Below are 16,978 nucleotides of genomic sequence, written 5' to 3' on the forward strand. Positions count from 1 at the left end.
TACATCATCAACATATCCTGCTTGTCTGTGGTTTAACACTGCATACTATTCCATCTATAGGACAACAGTTATATGGCATCTGTGCCACAGACCTGCCGCCCTGCAACCAACACAGTACATCATCAACATATCCTGCTTGTCTGTGGTTTAACACTGCATACTATTCCATCTATAGGACAACAGTTATATGGCATCTGTGCCACAGACCTGCGCATACCTGCAACCAACACAGTACATCATCAACATATCCTGCTTGTCTGTGGTTTACACACTGCATACTATTCCATCTATAGGACAACAGTTATATGGCATCTGTGCCACAGAGACCTGCCGCGTCTGGTAACCAACACAGTACATCATCAACATATCCTGCTTGTCTGTGGTTTAACACTGCATACTATTCCATCTATAGGACAACAGTCATATGGCATCTGTGCCACAGACCTCCATCTATAGGGACAACAGTCATATGGCATCTGTGCAGCACCTGTACCCCTGGTCAGAGAATGGTCCATGTCATAAAATCCTCGAAGCTCAATGTGGTACAGAGAGGTGGAACCATGCCCACTGGGAGAACTGACCGCTGACCGAACCGAGCACGCTCACTGGAGAGTCTGTCAAGTTGGTAATGACGGATGAGCGCTCTTTCGGTCAGCTCAAATAGCCGCCGGAGCAGATCTCCTCAATGGGCAGGGCTGCAATGCTCGATAGCAAACTGCGCAAACCCGAACCGGAATGAGCTTTCAAACCTACAGGCGGGATACGCCCTGTGTGAGTATAGCTCATATGTATGGCAGAGACATGCCACCGAGAAATGGTTTGCTTGGTCGCCGGAAGACCAGCCTTGACCCCGCCATAACAACAAAACAATTGGTTATCCTTACGGATACCCCTTGTTCGCGAATTAATGATATAAGCCTTAAAGGGGAAGTGTACACGAATAAATCACATTTATTCTTCTGTGAATCAAAGTGAACTGTTTTAATTAGTTAATACCAATGTTTGAAAATATACACTCATTTTTCTTACAATGTAAGTATAACCCTCAAAATAAGTGCTGAAATGTTATGCCAATATGAAGCCTTTGTTTGCCGAGCTAAACAGGCGAGGGTTACCGCCCTTTGATTATGACGTAATTGGTGCCACTTGATTTTAAACTGGTCTACTGTCTAGTCCCAAGTCAAAAGATAATAATACTGAAATTAATCACATGAAAAAAGTTTGTGAAAATTCGAAAGAAGCATAAGAACAGAAAATGTAAGCAGCAGGACAGATTGATCGTGTTTGTTTTCATTCATAACCTCACCTCAATGAAAATACCAAATATGTATAACAATGTTGATGTGCGTATGACATCACTATCGGGAAGCGACTTTTTCAAAATGGCGTGTTCACTGACACGGGTACGCCGGAGTTGTCAAAGAAATTTTCGTTGTTTCAAGCAATGTATATGCATAAATGTGACATGTAAGTAGTCCGAAAATTCTGTCAGTCTGCTGGTTGTTATTTTCTTCTTGTTTTCATTGTGACCAAGGGAAATAGTCAGAAATTAAGAGAAGTACCGTCATCGTTGTGCGGAGTTTGCGTCAGTCATGGCGTCATGCTTTCAGAAACTATAATATGTTGTGATGAATCTAGAAAATCATGGGAATACACCTATTTTATTTAACTATAAGCTTGCTACAATACCTTTCCCATGCATGTTCTAAAATAATGAGCAAGTGTATGCAACAAGTAGGGGACCGGATACACAGTGTAAAATCTGAGATTGGCTTTGTTTACATTTCAAACAAGTGGTCCTTTCCCAGCGCGGCATCTGATATATTTCGTTTGATTTCACTGAAACACTTAGAATTGGTGACAAAGTCCATTTGTCAGTTTATTTTGAACTGTATGAAAAATTCAGGGATTCGTGTCAGGAAGATGGTGTTGAACTATATACAATTGGTTTTATGGGCTTAAATATAGCCGACATACATGTGGCGTGATTTTATAAACACTCTGTAAAATGTATTGAAAATTAATTGTGTTTGCAAGCGTATTTTCCAAAATATTCTCAGCGATTCTCGGTTCATCTACAATGTTTCAGAACGAGCATTAGTGATTTGATCACACAACAACAAAACTACCGCTGATCACAATGATAGGTCTTTTCTTTTAAATTCAATTTTCCCAGTAAATTTGACATTTGAATTAAGACACATAAAAGCAGTGAATGGTGATGTAGTAATGTGTCAAAACTGGCGAGATTTACGATGCATGTAATTTTCAGTATATTTGATCTACAATGAGCGGATGATATACAAAAACGAATTTCAAACAGAGTTCAAAAGTGCAAATTGCATTTATTTTCGTGATATGTGGATGGATATGGTATCGATATCAAAGTGAAAGTGGAAGAGGAGGGACATATTGTAATTTTAGTAACAAACGTAGAATGCCGGCACATTCGCCGATGGCAAGCTAGATGTAGTGCACATTTTAGTTTTTGTGAAAAAAGATACCGTTGAAAAGGCGACCAACACTGGTTGAATGTTATACAATTTGGTTACGTGGTAACACATTTAGTACAATGTATACATTTTTTCAAAATGCAACGTAATTACAGTGTAGAACTGATGACATAGCCAGCTGACGGCCAGGCAACAGGTGGATTAAAACAGTAGCCTGCGCATCGAGACACAAAAACCGCACCTATACCTGCACCACGTGAAATGGGTCTAATAAGGTCTAACGATGTCATTCGTTTATCATTTGGGCACCAATGACGTCATTTCCAAGGGACATAAGCCATGGTGTGTTTATTGTGGACACAGAACTCTCGGTAAATGTTGAAAATATGAATTGATATAACGCAAAATGTAATTTTTAGAGTAAAATTGATATTTTATACTTATCCTGACTCATGCTCTTTTGCTTGTCTTCTTCTTCTTGCGAACATAGTGGAACACTTGTATCTCCTTATTTGAAGCTCCCTTCAAAATAAAATCACTAATTGGTACTCACCACGAGTTGCTCCCCTTTGTCTCCCCTGGCGGGAAAAGGTGTCGCCACCCTCTGGCCATGTGCTCCACTCTCTCCTGATTTAGCGAGCCCAACACTTGAATTTACAGGGAAATCCAAAGTGTTATGTGGGGAGGATGGGAGGGCTAACCTCATGAGTCAGGATAAGTATAAAATATCAATTTTACTCTAAAAATTACATATTTTTCCTTATCCTGACTCATGCTCTCTTGTTTGTAGCATCCTCACGGAACGGAGGTGGGTAACAGAATACTTTGATTTATAATTAGTGATTTTGTATAGATATACTGTAATATCCTCCTCACGGGAACTTCATGAAGGCTTAGATTTAGGATGTTTCTGTATAAAGAAACCATAGGTTATATAAAGCCATTAAAGGGGAATTACATTATGAATATATTGAACAATACATATAAATTATATATATATATATATAGGTGACTCTGATAGAGGCAATTGAAATGACTATATCCAAGTATATGCTTAAGGTTGAATACTTAAGCTGAACATATATACATAGCCCTAAAACTCCGTGTAGAGTTATAAGCTAGATGAGTATGTATAAAGTATATATTAATCTTGTGAGGATAATATTTTAACGCCACGAGGGACTGTCAGTTGCTGAGCCGAGACCAGTGGTCCGAAATGGTGAATGCCAGAGACATCTTCTGTAGTGATGTCTCTTAGGTAGTGATTAGCAAATACCATGTTAGATTTCCAATAGCATCCTTCCATAATCGTGTTCAAGGAACAGTTACCGTGTAGAGGCTGAGGGTAGAGGCCAGTGCCCTGATCTCATGTGGATTTGATGCTGTTGGTGGGTCCAAGCCTGCTGCCTTGTAGGCACGGAGAATGACAGTCCTTATCCAAATAGATATTGTGGTCCGTGACACTTCTGTTTGATTAAGTGGGCTTAAGGGGATGAATAAACGTTTGAGAAATCTTCTCCTTGTTTTGGATCGTCAGTGAAAATAAACTTTTAGCTCTTACGGACACAGTGATAGGTCTTGTGTATCTTGTGATCCGAGAATAGAGGATAGCGGGATGTGGAATAATCTGTCTGGTTGACCTGGCAGTTGATTTTTTGCAATGAAATCCCATCTTAATCCCCGAGGTGTGCTGTGTTATGATTGTCATCAAACTGTATCCCTCGTAATCCAGAGCGTGAATTTCAGACATTCTTGCTGCTGTGGCTAGCGATAGCAGAAACAATGTTTTCTGTGAGAGAAATTCAAAGTTTGTCGATTCCAAGGTTCATAGACCTCACTCGTGAGGTGTTGTAACACTACATTCAGATCCCAAGCTGGAAGTGGAACTTCCGCTTTGGTCCTCCAATCGAAAGCTCGTGAGTAAAGGCCAGTAACTCTGGAGATCTTGTCAACTTGACACCCGTTCTCATGGTGATTACAGAGCTAAAGCCGCAAGATATGTTGATATCGTTGAACCTTTTAAATGTTTGTTTTGGCGTAGGTAACACAAATAGTCTGCCACTTGAGGTTGTGAAGCCTCTCTTGCTGTAAACCCTTTCTTTGTTGCATAATTTTTGAAACTGTGCCACTTGTCGTCGTACAAAGTTCGAGTTGAGTAGCGTAAGGCAAAGCGTGACTGCTTTTGCCGCCCTGGCAGAATATCCTCTCTTGTTTAAACACATTTGTATACAGTCCATACGTGTAGTTGGAACATTGCTGGGTTTCCGTGCACTTGTTTGGTGTGAGGGATGAATTAACAGGTTTGGCGGCTTGGGTAGCTCCAGTGTTGGTTGACCGATTTCTTGAATTAGTATGGAAACCACGCGTTCTGGCCGGCCAGTAGGGCGGCGACCAAAGTGAGTTGTAGGCTCTGTGTTTGTCTGATTTTCTGTAATACTTGGGGTATTATTGCTGGGCGGAAAGCAGCGTCGCATTGAGGCCTTCCATGATAGACTTAGAGCCGTCCGTTGCCCAAGCTTGGGGGTCTGGGACTGGTGACACCGAATGTCGGTAGCTGATTGTTGAATCGGCGTGGCGAATAGGTCTATTAGCCGGCGCTCCTAATTGCTTGATTATCTGTGCAAAAATTTCCTGTTGATCATCCACTCTGTCGGTGATGGTAGATGAGGCCGAGAGAGCGTCTGCTAGTATATTTCTGGCTCGGAATGTGCACTGCTCTGACATGTAGATTTAGATCTTGTATTAAATCGAACAGTTGAAAGCTTAGGTTCAAAAGGTTCATCGATCTCGTTGAGCCTTGCTTGTTTATGTAGAACGCCACTGTCGAATTGTCTGTATGGATCATTAGGCGGCATTTTGTAGAAATGTGCTCCAATGTAGAATGGCGTTGATTACAGCTTTCATTTCTAGACTGTTTATATGGAGTTTGCATTCTTGCTGATTCCATAACCCTGATATCGTGTGGTTGGTGAGATGAGCTCCCCAACCTTGGAGTGACAGCGGCCTACATACAGATGGGTTTTGTATTCCTGCTCTGCTAAACAAATCCCTTCGCTATGACATTCGATTTCTTGGTCCACCATAGTAGATGTGGTCTGAGATGTTTCGGTAGACTGAATGGTTGTACATCGCTGAGATGTCGTTGATGAGGACCTGTAGGGGACGTAACTGTAATCTGCCTGTGACAGTCATGTCTTGGGCTGATGTGAGAAGACCTAGTAGGCTCTGCCATTGCGCTGAGTGGTAACGGAGAGAGTAGAGCTGGTGGAATGGTCTGTTGTATCTTGAGCCAACGGTCTTCTGGTACCATAATACGGTTGCGATTTGTGATGAATCGAATACCTAGGAACTGTAGGTCTTGCGATGGTACTAGGTCCGACTTGCGTAAGTTTACTAACCAACCTAGTTGTGTTAGTAGCTTTATGATGTAATTTAACTGTAGTTTGAGACGCAGTGGATCTTGATCTACTTGTATCCCGTCGTCGAGGTAAAACGCACTGCGTAGCCCTTGACGATGTAGAAATTTGATAATCGGTTTCGTTATCCTCGTGAATAGCCAGGGGGCTGATGATATTCCGAATGGGAGTACTTTCCACTGGTAATGTAGCCCTTCTAGAGTAAATCGTAGGTATTTCCTGGAATCGGGATGAATGGGGATGTGCAAGTAGGCATCCTGTAGATCTATGCTGCCCATGTAGTCCATAGGACGAATCATCTGGCGTAACTGAGGTAAATGTATCATCGCGAAACTTCGGTGGTTTGGCGTAGATAGTTCTTGTTGAAAAAGCTCATGTTGTAGATGAGTCTGTATTTCTCCCGTGGAGTTTTTCTTGGGAACTAGGAAAACTGGGGAGTAGAAACCTGGTTCGACGTTTTGCTTGATCTATTACTTCTATGGCCTGTTTGGATAGGAGTGATGAAACAGCCTCTTTTATCTTTGGTAGTTGTTGCGCTTGTAAACGAACTTGGGGGTTTGATTGTCAGCGGAGGCTTGGCCTGTAGAGGGATCTGACAAACCGTGTTGAATAATGTTGGAGACGTAAGGGTCTTGCAGTATTCCCCAGTTTTCCCAGTGTAGTTGGAGGCGTCCACCCACTTGAGCTGGTTGTACTGGAACGGCTGGGGTGGAAGACTCCAGTCGTTCGAACCTGTGTTTCAGCAGCGCCTATAATTGCGGGAACCTCTGGGTGTCCTGCCTCTTCCTGATCCTCCTCTATAGTTGCCATATGGGCTAATTGAAAAGAATCTTTACCTCTAGAGCTGGCTATCTTCCTGTCTCTTGCTCTTTGTAGGCCCGTGAACTTAGATCTGCCTGAGTATCTTTGTGAAGTCTGACGAATGACGCTGGCTAGTGTGTCCATCGATCTAATCATAAGGACTTCCTGGGATCCTTAGAGACTTCCTTGGCGACCTTTGTCGATTTCTCCGTCAAAGATGGCTGTTGTCGACCACGGGGCTGTATAAAGTGGGGCTGTAAAGTTCTCCCCAATTACAGGAGGCGCAGGAGGCCTTGACGACGAGCTAAGGTCAGTGCTGCTGAAACAGATGTAAGATGATCCGTTAAAACTGCTGATCTTTCTTTTTGCATAAGTAAGGCAGAATAAATCATTCTATCATCTTCCGTCGTGGATCCGAATCTAGTAATAAGAGTCTCATTGATCGTCCTAGATCTATTTAACCCAAAGAACATAATGCCTCGTCATGGTTTCTATATGAGCCAACTTGCGATCATCCATCTTGTAAATCTTGTTCTTTACATCGCTGATGATCTTATAGTTCTCATCGATGTCCTGGGCCTTGTAGAAGGAGTCCATGTTGGCGCGTGGAGAACTTCTTGGCTTGAAAGTTGGGCAGATGTGGTATCTGAACTTTCATAGCTTTCTGGAAAGCTGCATCTAGATTCTGTGGCACTGCCGCAATCGGGTCGATCGGGGTAGAGTGATTGCATCTGGATCATCTTCCTTCATCAAATACGCCTGAGCTGTATTGCCACCTTTAGATGGTGATGTGAGATCTAGGTTATTGACCATCCAATACCGTATCTCTGCATCAGAAAATATGATTCCTCCATCATCCTCAAAACCATCATCATTAATAAATTGTAGATGCTCTTAGGGACTGCGTGTAGCTGTCTGTATATCTGATGAGGTTTGTGGCGATCTAGTTGACTTGTGCGCCGCTTCTATGTGGAGATCTGATGGGTGATCGACCTGGTGATGAACGGAGTGGAGATCGTCTATGGGATGATCTTCTCGAGACTTGTGAGGTGAATGTTGATAGCTTCGCTGAAGCTCTTCGGCAGTCCCTCGATGTTCTTCTAGACGATGAAGATCTGGAATCATATGTCCTCAGCGCATGAATGCTCTTGAAGCTTCATTTGCGTCGGTCCGGGGATCGATGATATGACCTTCGCTGAAGGCTTCCGTGATGTCTGATGGTCTGAGTCCATATCTAGAGATGAAATCAAGATGGTGATGATCTCTCCGCCCGTGAAGAGCCTTCGCGAAAGGCTGTACATCTAGGTCCTTCGTCAAGGTGGTGCGGGACTTCCTTCGCGAAGGTGACATCGTCTTGGCTGCTACGTTGGACGGGGTGCCTCTGGGGTGCTGTCTACGTTGGAGCCTTCGGCGAAGGCTCGGACTTCGCTTGCGCAGTTTGTAGTGGTCCTCCATGATGTTCATAATTCGCCGCATCATGTCTTCTGGGATGATCTGTAGACGGAAGTCGCCGGCGTCTTTTCTGCGATGGGGTTCACATCAATGACGCCTGACGCCGTGTAGAGGCATCAGGCTGCATGGAGATCTCTGCAGAAGTCACAGTCGCTGACACCGATCGCTTCTTCTGCCGTAAGTCGGGATGATTATCGGCTGATCATCGAGGCCCAACCAACTGCTGCTGGAACGATCTCGGCTGAGAAAGTTCTTGCTGTCTTCGTAGATTTCCTTTGGAAGTCTGGCGCTGCCCTGGGTGTCCTCAATCTGCGCTGAGACTAACGATGAGGCCCTCTTAGACTTAGTCTGCAATGACGGGATGTCTGGGGAGGGCGGTCGCTTCTTCGAGGTAACGGACTGCGTCCCCTCTTCTGCCGCAGGGGTCTCTAGCAGAACACCAGACGGGAGAGGGTCGATCGCTAGCAGCTGACTGGAAGGAATATCTGACTCTCTGCCATGTTTTGCCCTTGTTTTGCGTGATCTATCTGCATGCACGCCTTAAGACGCAAAGATGATATTTATTAAATGCAGAATGAGATAAATTAATGCAGTAACTGCAACGGAATTAAACGCATTACACGGCGTAGAACAACTAGGGCATATTACATGTGGATCGGAGGCAGAAAACGTAATCTACAAATCGTACAGATTTTCATGAACGTAAAGCTAGCTGAACAATCACGTAATACACGTGAATAAACAGTAAGAAATAATGATAATTAATCAATACAAATAGTAAAGGATACTAGCTATACCTCTATAGTAACCTATGAGAGGTAAAAACTAAGAGATTATCAAAGGATATGTGTGTAAGGAGACACAAGGCGTTCTCACATCCTGCTCACTGGGCGAAGAAGGAGAGAGTGAAGCACATGGCCAGAGGGTGGCGACACCTTTTCCCGCCAGGGGAGACAAAGGGGAGCAACTCGTGGTGAGTACCAATTAGTGATTTTATTTTGAAGGGAGCTTCAAATAAGGAGATACAAGTGTTCCACTATGTTCGCAAGAAGAAGAAGACAAGCAAAAGAGCATGAGTCAGGATAAGGAAAAATAAATAAATTGGTTACTTCTGATATATGTATGGGTTTGGATATAAAACTACTTGACAAACATTTTTCATGATGAAAAAGTGCAAGACAAAAAGGTTTATTTTCGTGTACACTTGCTCTTTAAGGGTCTTAGGGACATCTAAGATGTGAGCACGTCGTAGAGAGGTACCGGGCAGGGAAGGCTGAGTGAAAGCCGGGAGCTCAATAGGCGCCGTCACATGAAAGGCACTATCCTTCTTAGGACGGTAAGTATCAGGCAGCCGTATGCTAACTCTGCCTTTATGAAAAACAGTGAGCGCGGGATCGGCCGACATGGCGTGAATATCGCCAACCCGCCTGCCTGAAGTTACCGCCACAAGAAAAGCCGTCTTCCACGTTAACAGCTGGAGTGAAAGAGCCGACAGATTGTGAAATAGTGAAATCAAGAACGATTGGCAAGTCCCACGGGGGACTAATCCGCCGGACAACCGGACGGATTCTGTCCACGCCCGCTAAAAAACGCTGCACAAGAGGGTGCTGCCCCAAGAGAGAACCGTCAACAGGAATATGAAACGCAGAAATAGCCATAGAATATCCTCGAACAGTTGAAGCCGCTAGACCGGCATCCAACCGAGACTGGAGGAATTCTAAGACAGAGACTAAATCTGCAGAAAAGGGATCAAGAATCCCCTGTTGACACACCACCAGCCAATAATAACAGGCCCATCTATCCTCATATTGAACGTTTGTTTAATCCCTCCGGGAAGCCAGAATTGTGTCTGCAACTGGTGCAGGAATTCCGCCTCGCTTCGGGCGTGATCTAACGACAGCAATTGCCACCCACTGAATCCTGGGATTCGTGGTGGGCCCGCTCTGGGATAGGAGGTCCGGTCAAAAGGGTAATAGAACAGGAGGCCGAGCCAGAAACCTGAGAATTACCGGAAACCAACTTTGCGCAGACCAAAGGGGTGCAAGAAGCACAAGTAGCCGAGCTGGGTGTGCGGTCAGCTGAGACAGGACCCTGGGAATCAGTGGTATCGGGGGGAATGCCCACAGTACCCTGCCCGTCCAATCTAGCTGAAATGCCGTTATTAGCTCTCGATCCGAATCGAGAGCAAAACACAGGAATCTGGTTCGTCACTCCAAAACCAACAGATCCACCTGGAACAACCCTCAACAACTGGGAGATAATCCCGAATATCTCCGGTCGAGAGCAGCCACTGTGGGGCTAGTATACGCCATGAGAGAGCATCCGCGACGTGACGCTGTCTACCCCGGAGATAAACAGGCAAAACCCGAATGTTGAACTGATCGCACCAGAGTAGAAACTGCCACGCCTCCTGAAGGAGTGGACGAGACACTGTGCCGCCTTGCTTGAGGATGTAAGACATGGCCGTTTGATTGTCCATCTCTAGACGAACCACACGGCCCTGAACAAACACCCGAAAGCTCTCGAACACCCGGCGGACTGCTCTCAGTTCTAACACATTGATGTGCAGGCTGACTTCCCGCTCCGACCAGAGGCCTGAGACTGAGTGTTCGCCCAGGACACACACACACACACAACCCCCCCCCCCCCTGTGAGGGAGGCGTCCGTCTGAACTGAGAGGGAAGGTGTCGGGGTGTCTAGGTGTCAAATTCCCGACGTCCGTCTCCCACTGCAAGTGAGGAACTGTCGCCGCCATGTTGCCCAGCAACCGAAGCCATGTTGGGGCCGACGCATAGGGCGACTGGAGAAACTGTAACACAGACCTCTGGACTTTGACGATACGGTCCGGAGCGAGGGAAACAATCCCCAGCTCCGTGTTGAATCTTGCCCCCAAGAATACCAGATCCTGCGTCGGAACGAGGTCTGATTTCTTGAGGTTGATAATCCAGCCCAGTGACACCAGAGTATCCATCACACACAGTGTGGAAGCACTGCTTAACTGAGGACCTAACGCCCTGAGAAGCCAATCGTCCAGGTACGGGTAACAACACCTGCCCTGAGAGCTGGGAGTAGCATAAGTATGGTGAACAGCCTTGGCGCCGTAGAGATGCCGAAGGGGAGCACGCGAAACTGGTAGCACGTCCTGTTGAAGGAGAACCGGAGGTACTTCTTGAACTCGGGGTGCATTGGAACATGGAGGTACGCGTCTTTGAGATCGATTGACCTAAGCCAATCCCCTGTCTCGACGGAGGAGATCACTGACCTGAGTGTCTCCATCCTGAAAGACGGCACCTCTAGTAACTTGTTCAGCCCTCTGAGATTCAGAATGGGTCTGAACCCTCTGTCCTTCTTGGTCACTAGGAAGTAAGTGGAATAAAACCCCTCTCCTTGCTGACCCACAGGAACCACCTCGATGGCTGCCTTGTCCAGTAAGGACTGAACTTCGGCACGGAGTACGTCCGCCATCACCCGGGAAGTCGGCACGGGAGTGTGCCGAACCCCAGAGAAGGACAGTGGATCTCGCCTCCACTGTGGCAAATGGCCATCCCTGAGCGTGGACAGGACCCAGGGATTTGTGGTGGCTGCCTCCCACTCCCGAAGGAATAGGGACAACCGGCCGCCGACAGGGACGTTTGGCATGAGGCAATGCACCCCCACAGTCGGCAAGTCTCCGGGGCTGGCTTCCCCCTGCCCCAAAAAGGCTGCTGCGACTGAGCAGGCCTGCCCTTGCCTTTTGCTCTCTTACTCCAGGGCAGAAGGATATGCGGCAGTAAGAGGGGAAGGCCGTTGGCAAGGAATGGAGGGCTGTTCCAACAAAGGCTTAGAGTCTTTGAAGGTAGACACAGCCTCCGCGGCCTCCCGTACAACCTGCAATGCCCCAGGGAACAGGGAGGACCCCATTGTGTAAGGCAGAGACAGGAGCGCCTTTTGCGTGGCTGGCGAATAGCGCGCCACAGATAACCATAGCCGACGCAAGCCCATAACGGCACCCATCATCTGGCTGGCGCAGCACTGAATACTGTCCCGAGCCAGATGAGAATGAACACCCGTTAGCTCATGCGCGAGCACCGGCGCCGACTAGTCGGCACCACAAGCGCTCTGATCCACCAGCTGACCCTGTAACGCCGACAGGTAAGCTGAGTGGACGGCCACTTTTAACTCAAATGACCGGTACGCAGACCTCAGCGTAGGCGCATTGTTAGGAAAAGGGGGGAGCCGCCTGCCCTGCCTGGCCGAGGCCAGGGAAGACGTGGACCACCCCCCTAGAGTAATGGAAGCGAAAACACATTCGTCCACCACTGGCGGCTCAAATAGCGCATCCTCTCCCAACTGGTACCTTTTGCCGACGTCGGGTAAATCAAACCGCGTACGGGCACCAGTAAGGAGAGGATTAACCACCTCACCACCAGTGATGGCAAAATGCGGAGAGCGAACCTCGGCGACCGGCTGGGCTGAAGCCTCGCTCTCCGAGCAGAAACTCAGCGGGATCGGGCGCCTGCACGGGGACAGCCACCTGGGGCAGGACTTCAGCGATCTTATTGCGAACCTGCCGCAGGGATGACCCAAAGGAGTACGGGACTCCAACCTCCAACTCCTCCCTCCCTTCATCCTCCTCCATATCAACCTCGGTACAATCCTCGGCTGCCGTACTCTCATACTCAAGAGAGACCGCCGAGGGTACCACAGAGGCTGAACATGAAGGGCTCAAAAGGTCGAGAGGAGCCAGAAGGGACGAGTCGCCCTGCCGGGTGGAACCCAGACCGGGGCGCCGAGGTGCCCAAGAGGAACCTGCCGCGACAGGTTTCCCGGGCAGCCCAGACTGACTGCCAGGCACCGAGGTGTCCCCGAGCTGGTCGGCGCCGAGGCGACCGCCAGTCAGGGCACCAGGCGAAGACAGGGAGAACCCTGCATCGCCGGCGCCAGGCGCCTGTGACGAACCTGAGCCTGAAGCTAGGTCGCCACAAGGCGCCGAAGGCACACTATCACCACGGACGAAGCCAGCTGATGGGGAAGCTGCTGCTCCGAGGCTCCGAGCCGAGCTCGGGCCGCAGCTAACTCCCCCAGACGCATCTGATCCACCCCCGACGACAGGCGCGCTGAGCTCCTTACGGAACCCAGACAACGCCGTGTCAATCAGGGATTTCACAGACGACATCTGTTCCTGAAAAAGAGTAGTTAATGAGTCAAACGGGACAACTGCAATAAGTAAAAAACCCGTGCAGTAACCTACCCCATACATACATAAATATATGAAAAAACACGCATGGGCGACCACAACTAATGCGATAATGTAAGCATGAAGTTGACAATAACAAGTAAGACACACTGCAACATAACTAACAATTACGACTGTAGCGTAAAGATAGAAAATGCTAGCAGCGGAAATAACGCCCTACATGTAATAACATACAAATAAAAAACACTATAACCACACGAAACATTGAAAACCACATGGGAAGCCAATGAACAGTGAGGCTAGCTTAAGGGACCTGTCCGCCATCTTGACCACGCACCGAGTTTAACAGCGACAGGGACCAAGTTACAACCAAAAAAGATGAATGAAAATGTTCAGAACAAGTCTCCAAATCGCCCATGCAGGGAAAAAAGAGAACCATACATACAGTAGCTGTTTCTGAGACACTCATAGTCGCTTAGGAAATTAAACTTCTTCGAAGTGGACCCACGTCTTGCCAGTGAAACGACAGCATGGAAAGTGAGGTACGAGGTTATGGTCTAGAGTTACCTGCTCTTGGCTGTAGGGGGCCGGAGGGCCCTGTAAGGGTAGTCTCACAAGACAAAACGTAGTTTTTGTTTTGTAAATATTTTTTATTCAAATATTGTTACAACTGTTGTAGGGATTTTAAATGGACATTTAAATGCTTATAAGTACCCCAAGGAGGAATATATAAAAAAGAATGTCATTTTATGACTTGCTAGAAATGATGGTATGAAAACCGAAAATACTGAATTCATATCAATATACCGAACTGAAGATAAATACCACAGTTCTACTAATACCGCAATATATCGTTTCACCCCTATAAACAGTAAAGTCAGAACCATTGTAAAGCTACCAGAGATCAAACAGAAGTGTAAAACGACACATATGCAGGACTGACCGTCATTGTTGATGCTCTTGTCGGGAAGAGGGAATCTTTGGCTGCTCTGGGTGCTGTTTCACGGAAGTCATAGGCAGTTGACTGCTTTATCTTGTGGTCATATACAAGCATAAAACCACCACTGAAATTAAGTCAAATAAAACTGTAACTATGGTAAAACAATATAGAGGTGGTGAAAAACATGAATAAATACAAAACATAAGACAATATCCTTAGATCACTGTCTCTCTTTTAGCATGCTCAAAATACAGCCATGCCTGAGACTGAAATCCATGTTTCAAATGTATGCGTTTACTCTGCTGAAATGCCAGCAATATTATGAAAGGGCGTGACTTACAAAACTGAATTCACTCTGGACAGATAATGTCTCTTTCCGTAATCAGGCCTACCAAAGAAAACTTTCCCACTGTGCTGAAAAACGCAGAAAAGCCCACATTAATCGTGGAAATAGCAACATAAACATAATACCTCGCTACTGAAACAGTTAAAACGGCAACTTTAAATCGCTAACACTGCATCATAAAAAGAGGAGCCCACAACTTCGATTTTGCGCATGTGCACATGGAAAAGGAAATCTTGACCGCATGTTGACATTTTCCAGACTGAACAAAAGTAACATTCCTTTTTAAGTTTTTCTGTTGTGTTATTTGGCATTATCATTATGATACTTGTGTGCATACTTGTTTAGTTTACTTTCCATTCGTATGAAACAATTGACAGCAACTATTTTGACATATTTAATACTTTTTATATGCGAGGCGATTCACGGTTGCTCGGAAATTGGAAAGAAGCCAGGATCAGAATGCCCATGCACAGTATGCTATTTCCACGATTAATGTGGGCTTTTCTGCGTTTTTCTGCACAGTGGGAAAGTTTTCTTTGGTAGGCCTGATAATACAGATATTGTAGCAACTCAAGATTGTTAAACTCACATTCAAACTGCCTTGACCTTGACCAACTGCATGTCTACATCCATAATACAGATATGGTAGCAACTCAAACCCCACATTGACCTTGACCTTGACCCACTGCATTATCATGATCAGACCGCATTAAAATCAGACCTTTAACTCTCATATGGTATGACTCTGTGTGAAGAACTTCGACTAGGAAATCTTAAAGATGCTAGACTTTTTTGCGGAAATAAGAATTCCTGTGACATTTCAGATTCATTTCTGTACCACCAAAGTCCGAAGTCTTAAGATTTTTAATAAAAATGCAAAAAATACACACACAGAACACAAATATTTTCCAAAGGTGTTCTCTTTTGGGTGTAGGTGTCATGGTGCTTAGGGACTACAAGACTGCATAAAAGTACTATAAGGGCAAAGCCTTAACAATCCATATACATTCGAACTGAGGTCTTTTTGTTTGTTATTGAGATAAGGAAATGATATCTAAGGCATGAAGCCTTCACGCTGGTTTTGTTTAATCAGATCTTCAAGCAGAGAGGTATTCAACAGGAGTAAAAGAAATGAGTTTGAACTTCATAATAATGACTACATGTTGCGCAGAAGCTGAAATTGCAACTTCTACAATCACAGATCTGCATATTGCCATTGGTTCTTGGACTTGCTGAACCGACATTGAACATATCCTTAACCTCCCTTGCAAGTATCCATGCCTTTGTCTAGTGACTCACCCTCCAAGCCCTGAGCTGTGGGAGTTGACCACGCCCAGACACAACAGCGTTGTAACAGCAGCATCAACAGCATTACCTCCCTTCTTGAGGATCACCAGGCCCATATCTGAGCAGACGCCAACATCGGAGGCCACAGCAGCGTGTTCACCAATCTAGATCATATGAAAGAGGTAGGATGTATGTCACATGTACAATTCTAACAGACAAGATCACATGTCCATACATACACTCATCCCCATCAAATGAAAGGGTTTGGAGTGATTGGCATATTAAACATTTGTTATATTAAACTGCAACCACAAATGTGATGTTACAGTGATTACAGTAAGTTTGGTTGTTTCTTTAATGCTGCAATATTCCAGCTATATGACGGTGATCTGTAAATAATTGGGACTGGACCACACAATCCAGTGATCAACAACATGTGCATTGATCTACGCAACTGGGATATGATGAGATGTGTCACACAAGTCAGCATGCCTGACCACCTGATTCTTTTAGTCGTTTCTTATGACAAGCATGGGTTACTGAAGGCCAATTGTAACCCGGATCTGCATGGTAACGGTACAGGCTGAGATAAGTGAGTTGGTCATACCTGTGGTGGGCCGAGGTAGATGGTGAGGATGAGGGAGACGGTGACAGCAACGGCAAACACTATAGCGGAGACGATGATCACACGCAGGCTGAAGGACTGTAGGCTGTCAAATACAAAATAGGAAAATTGAAAAAAATTACAATAAATTGTACATTTATATGTTTTTAGTCAACTATGCATTTTATCCTTTTTCAATCCAGGAGTGGGAAATGATTCTAGAACTAAGCTTCCAGCTTCAAAAACACATCCAATTGACCACAATGGTAACCACCCTGGTCACCATCTTAGTTACATATCAGGGAAGTCATGGGAGGTCTGATCTACAGTGATTCTGAGGTGGTTAGGAGGTTATTCTCTGTCCCAGATAACATAATTAAAAGAATGAATTAACAATTCAACCTACACTAAGATATGAAGGTGGATGGTAATTCTACAATCTATAGATTTCGAAAAGCACTTGAAAGTTTGCTTTAAAAATTATGTGTTAAAGTCTATCTCTG

The 16,978-nt window shown here is 45.6% G+C and overlaps 1 protein-coding gene across 1 annotated transcript in view; it reads right to left on the reverse strand.

Moving 5' to 3' along the window:
* Positions 1-16,978, reverse strand: part of LOC124291404 (glutathione hydrolase 1 proenzyme-like) — a 55,001-nt gene that overhangs the window by 19,583 nt on the left and 18,440 nt on the right. Inside the window, exons 3-5 of the mRNA XM_046728388.1 lie at positions 16,479-16,581; positions 15,884-16,035; positions 14,242-14,362 (exon numbers count right to left, since the gene is read on the reverse strand). Of these exons, the coding sequence (XP_046584344.1) occupies positions 14,242-14,362; positions 15,884-16,035; positions 16,479-16,581 (376 nt within the window). The remainder of the gene's footprint in view (positions 1-14,241; positions 14,363-15,883; positions 16,036-16,478; positions 16,582-16,978) is intronic.

Source organism: Haliotis rubra, unplaced genomic scaffold (genome assembly GCF_003918875.1).
Source record: "Haliotis rubra isolate DU_JTF1 unplaced genomic scaffold, ASM391887v1 Scf490, whole genome shotgun sequence".
NCBI lineage: Eukaryota > Metazoa > Mollusca > Gastropoda > Lepetellida > Haliotidae > Haliotis > Haliotis rubra.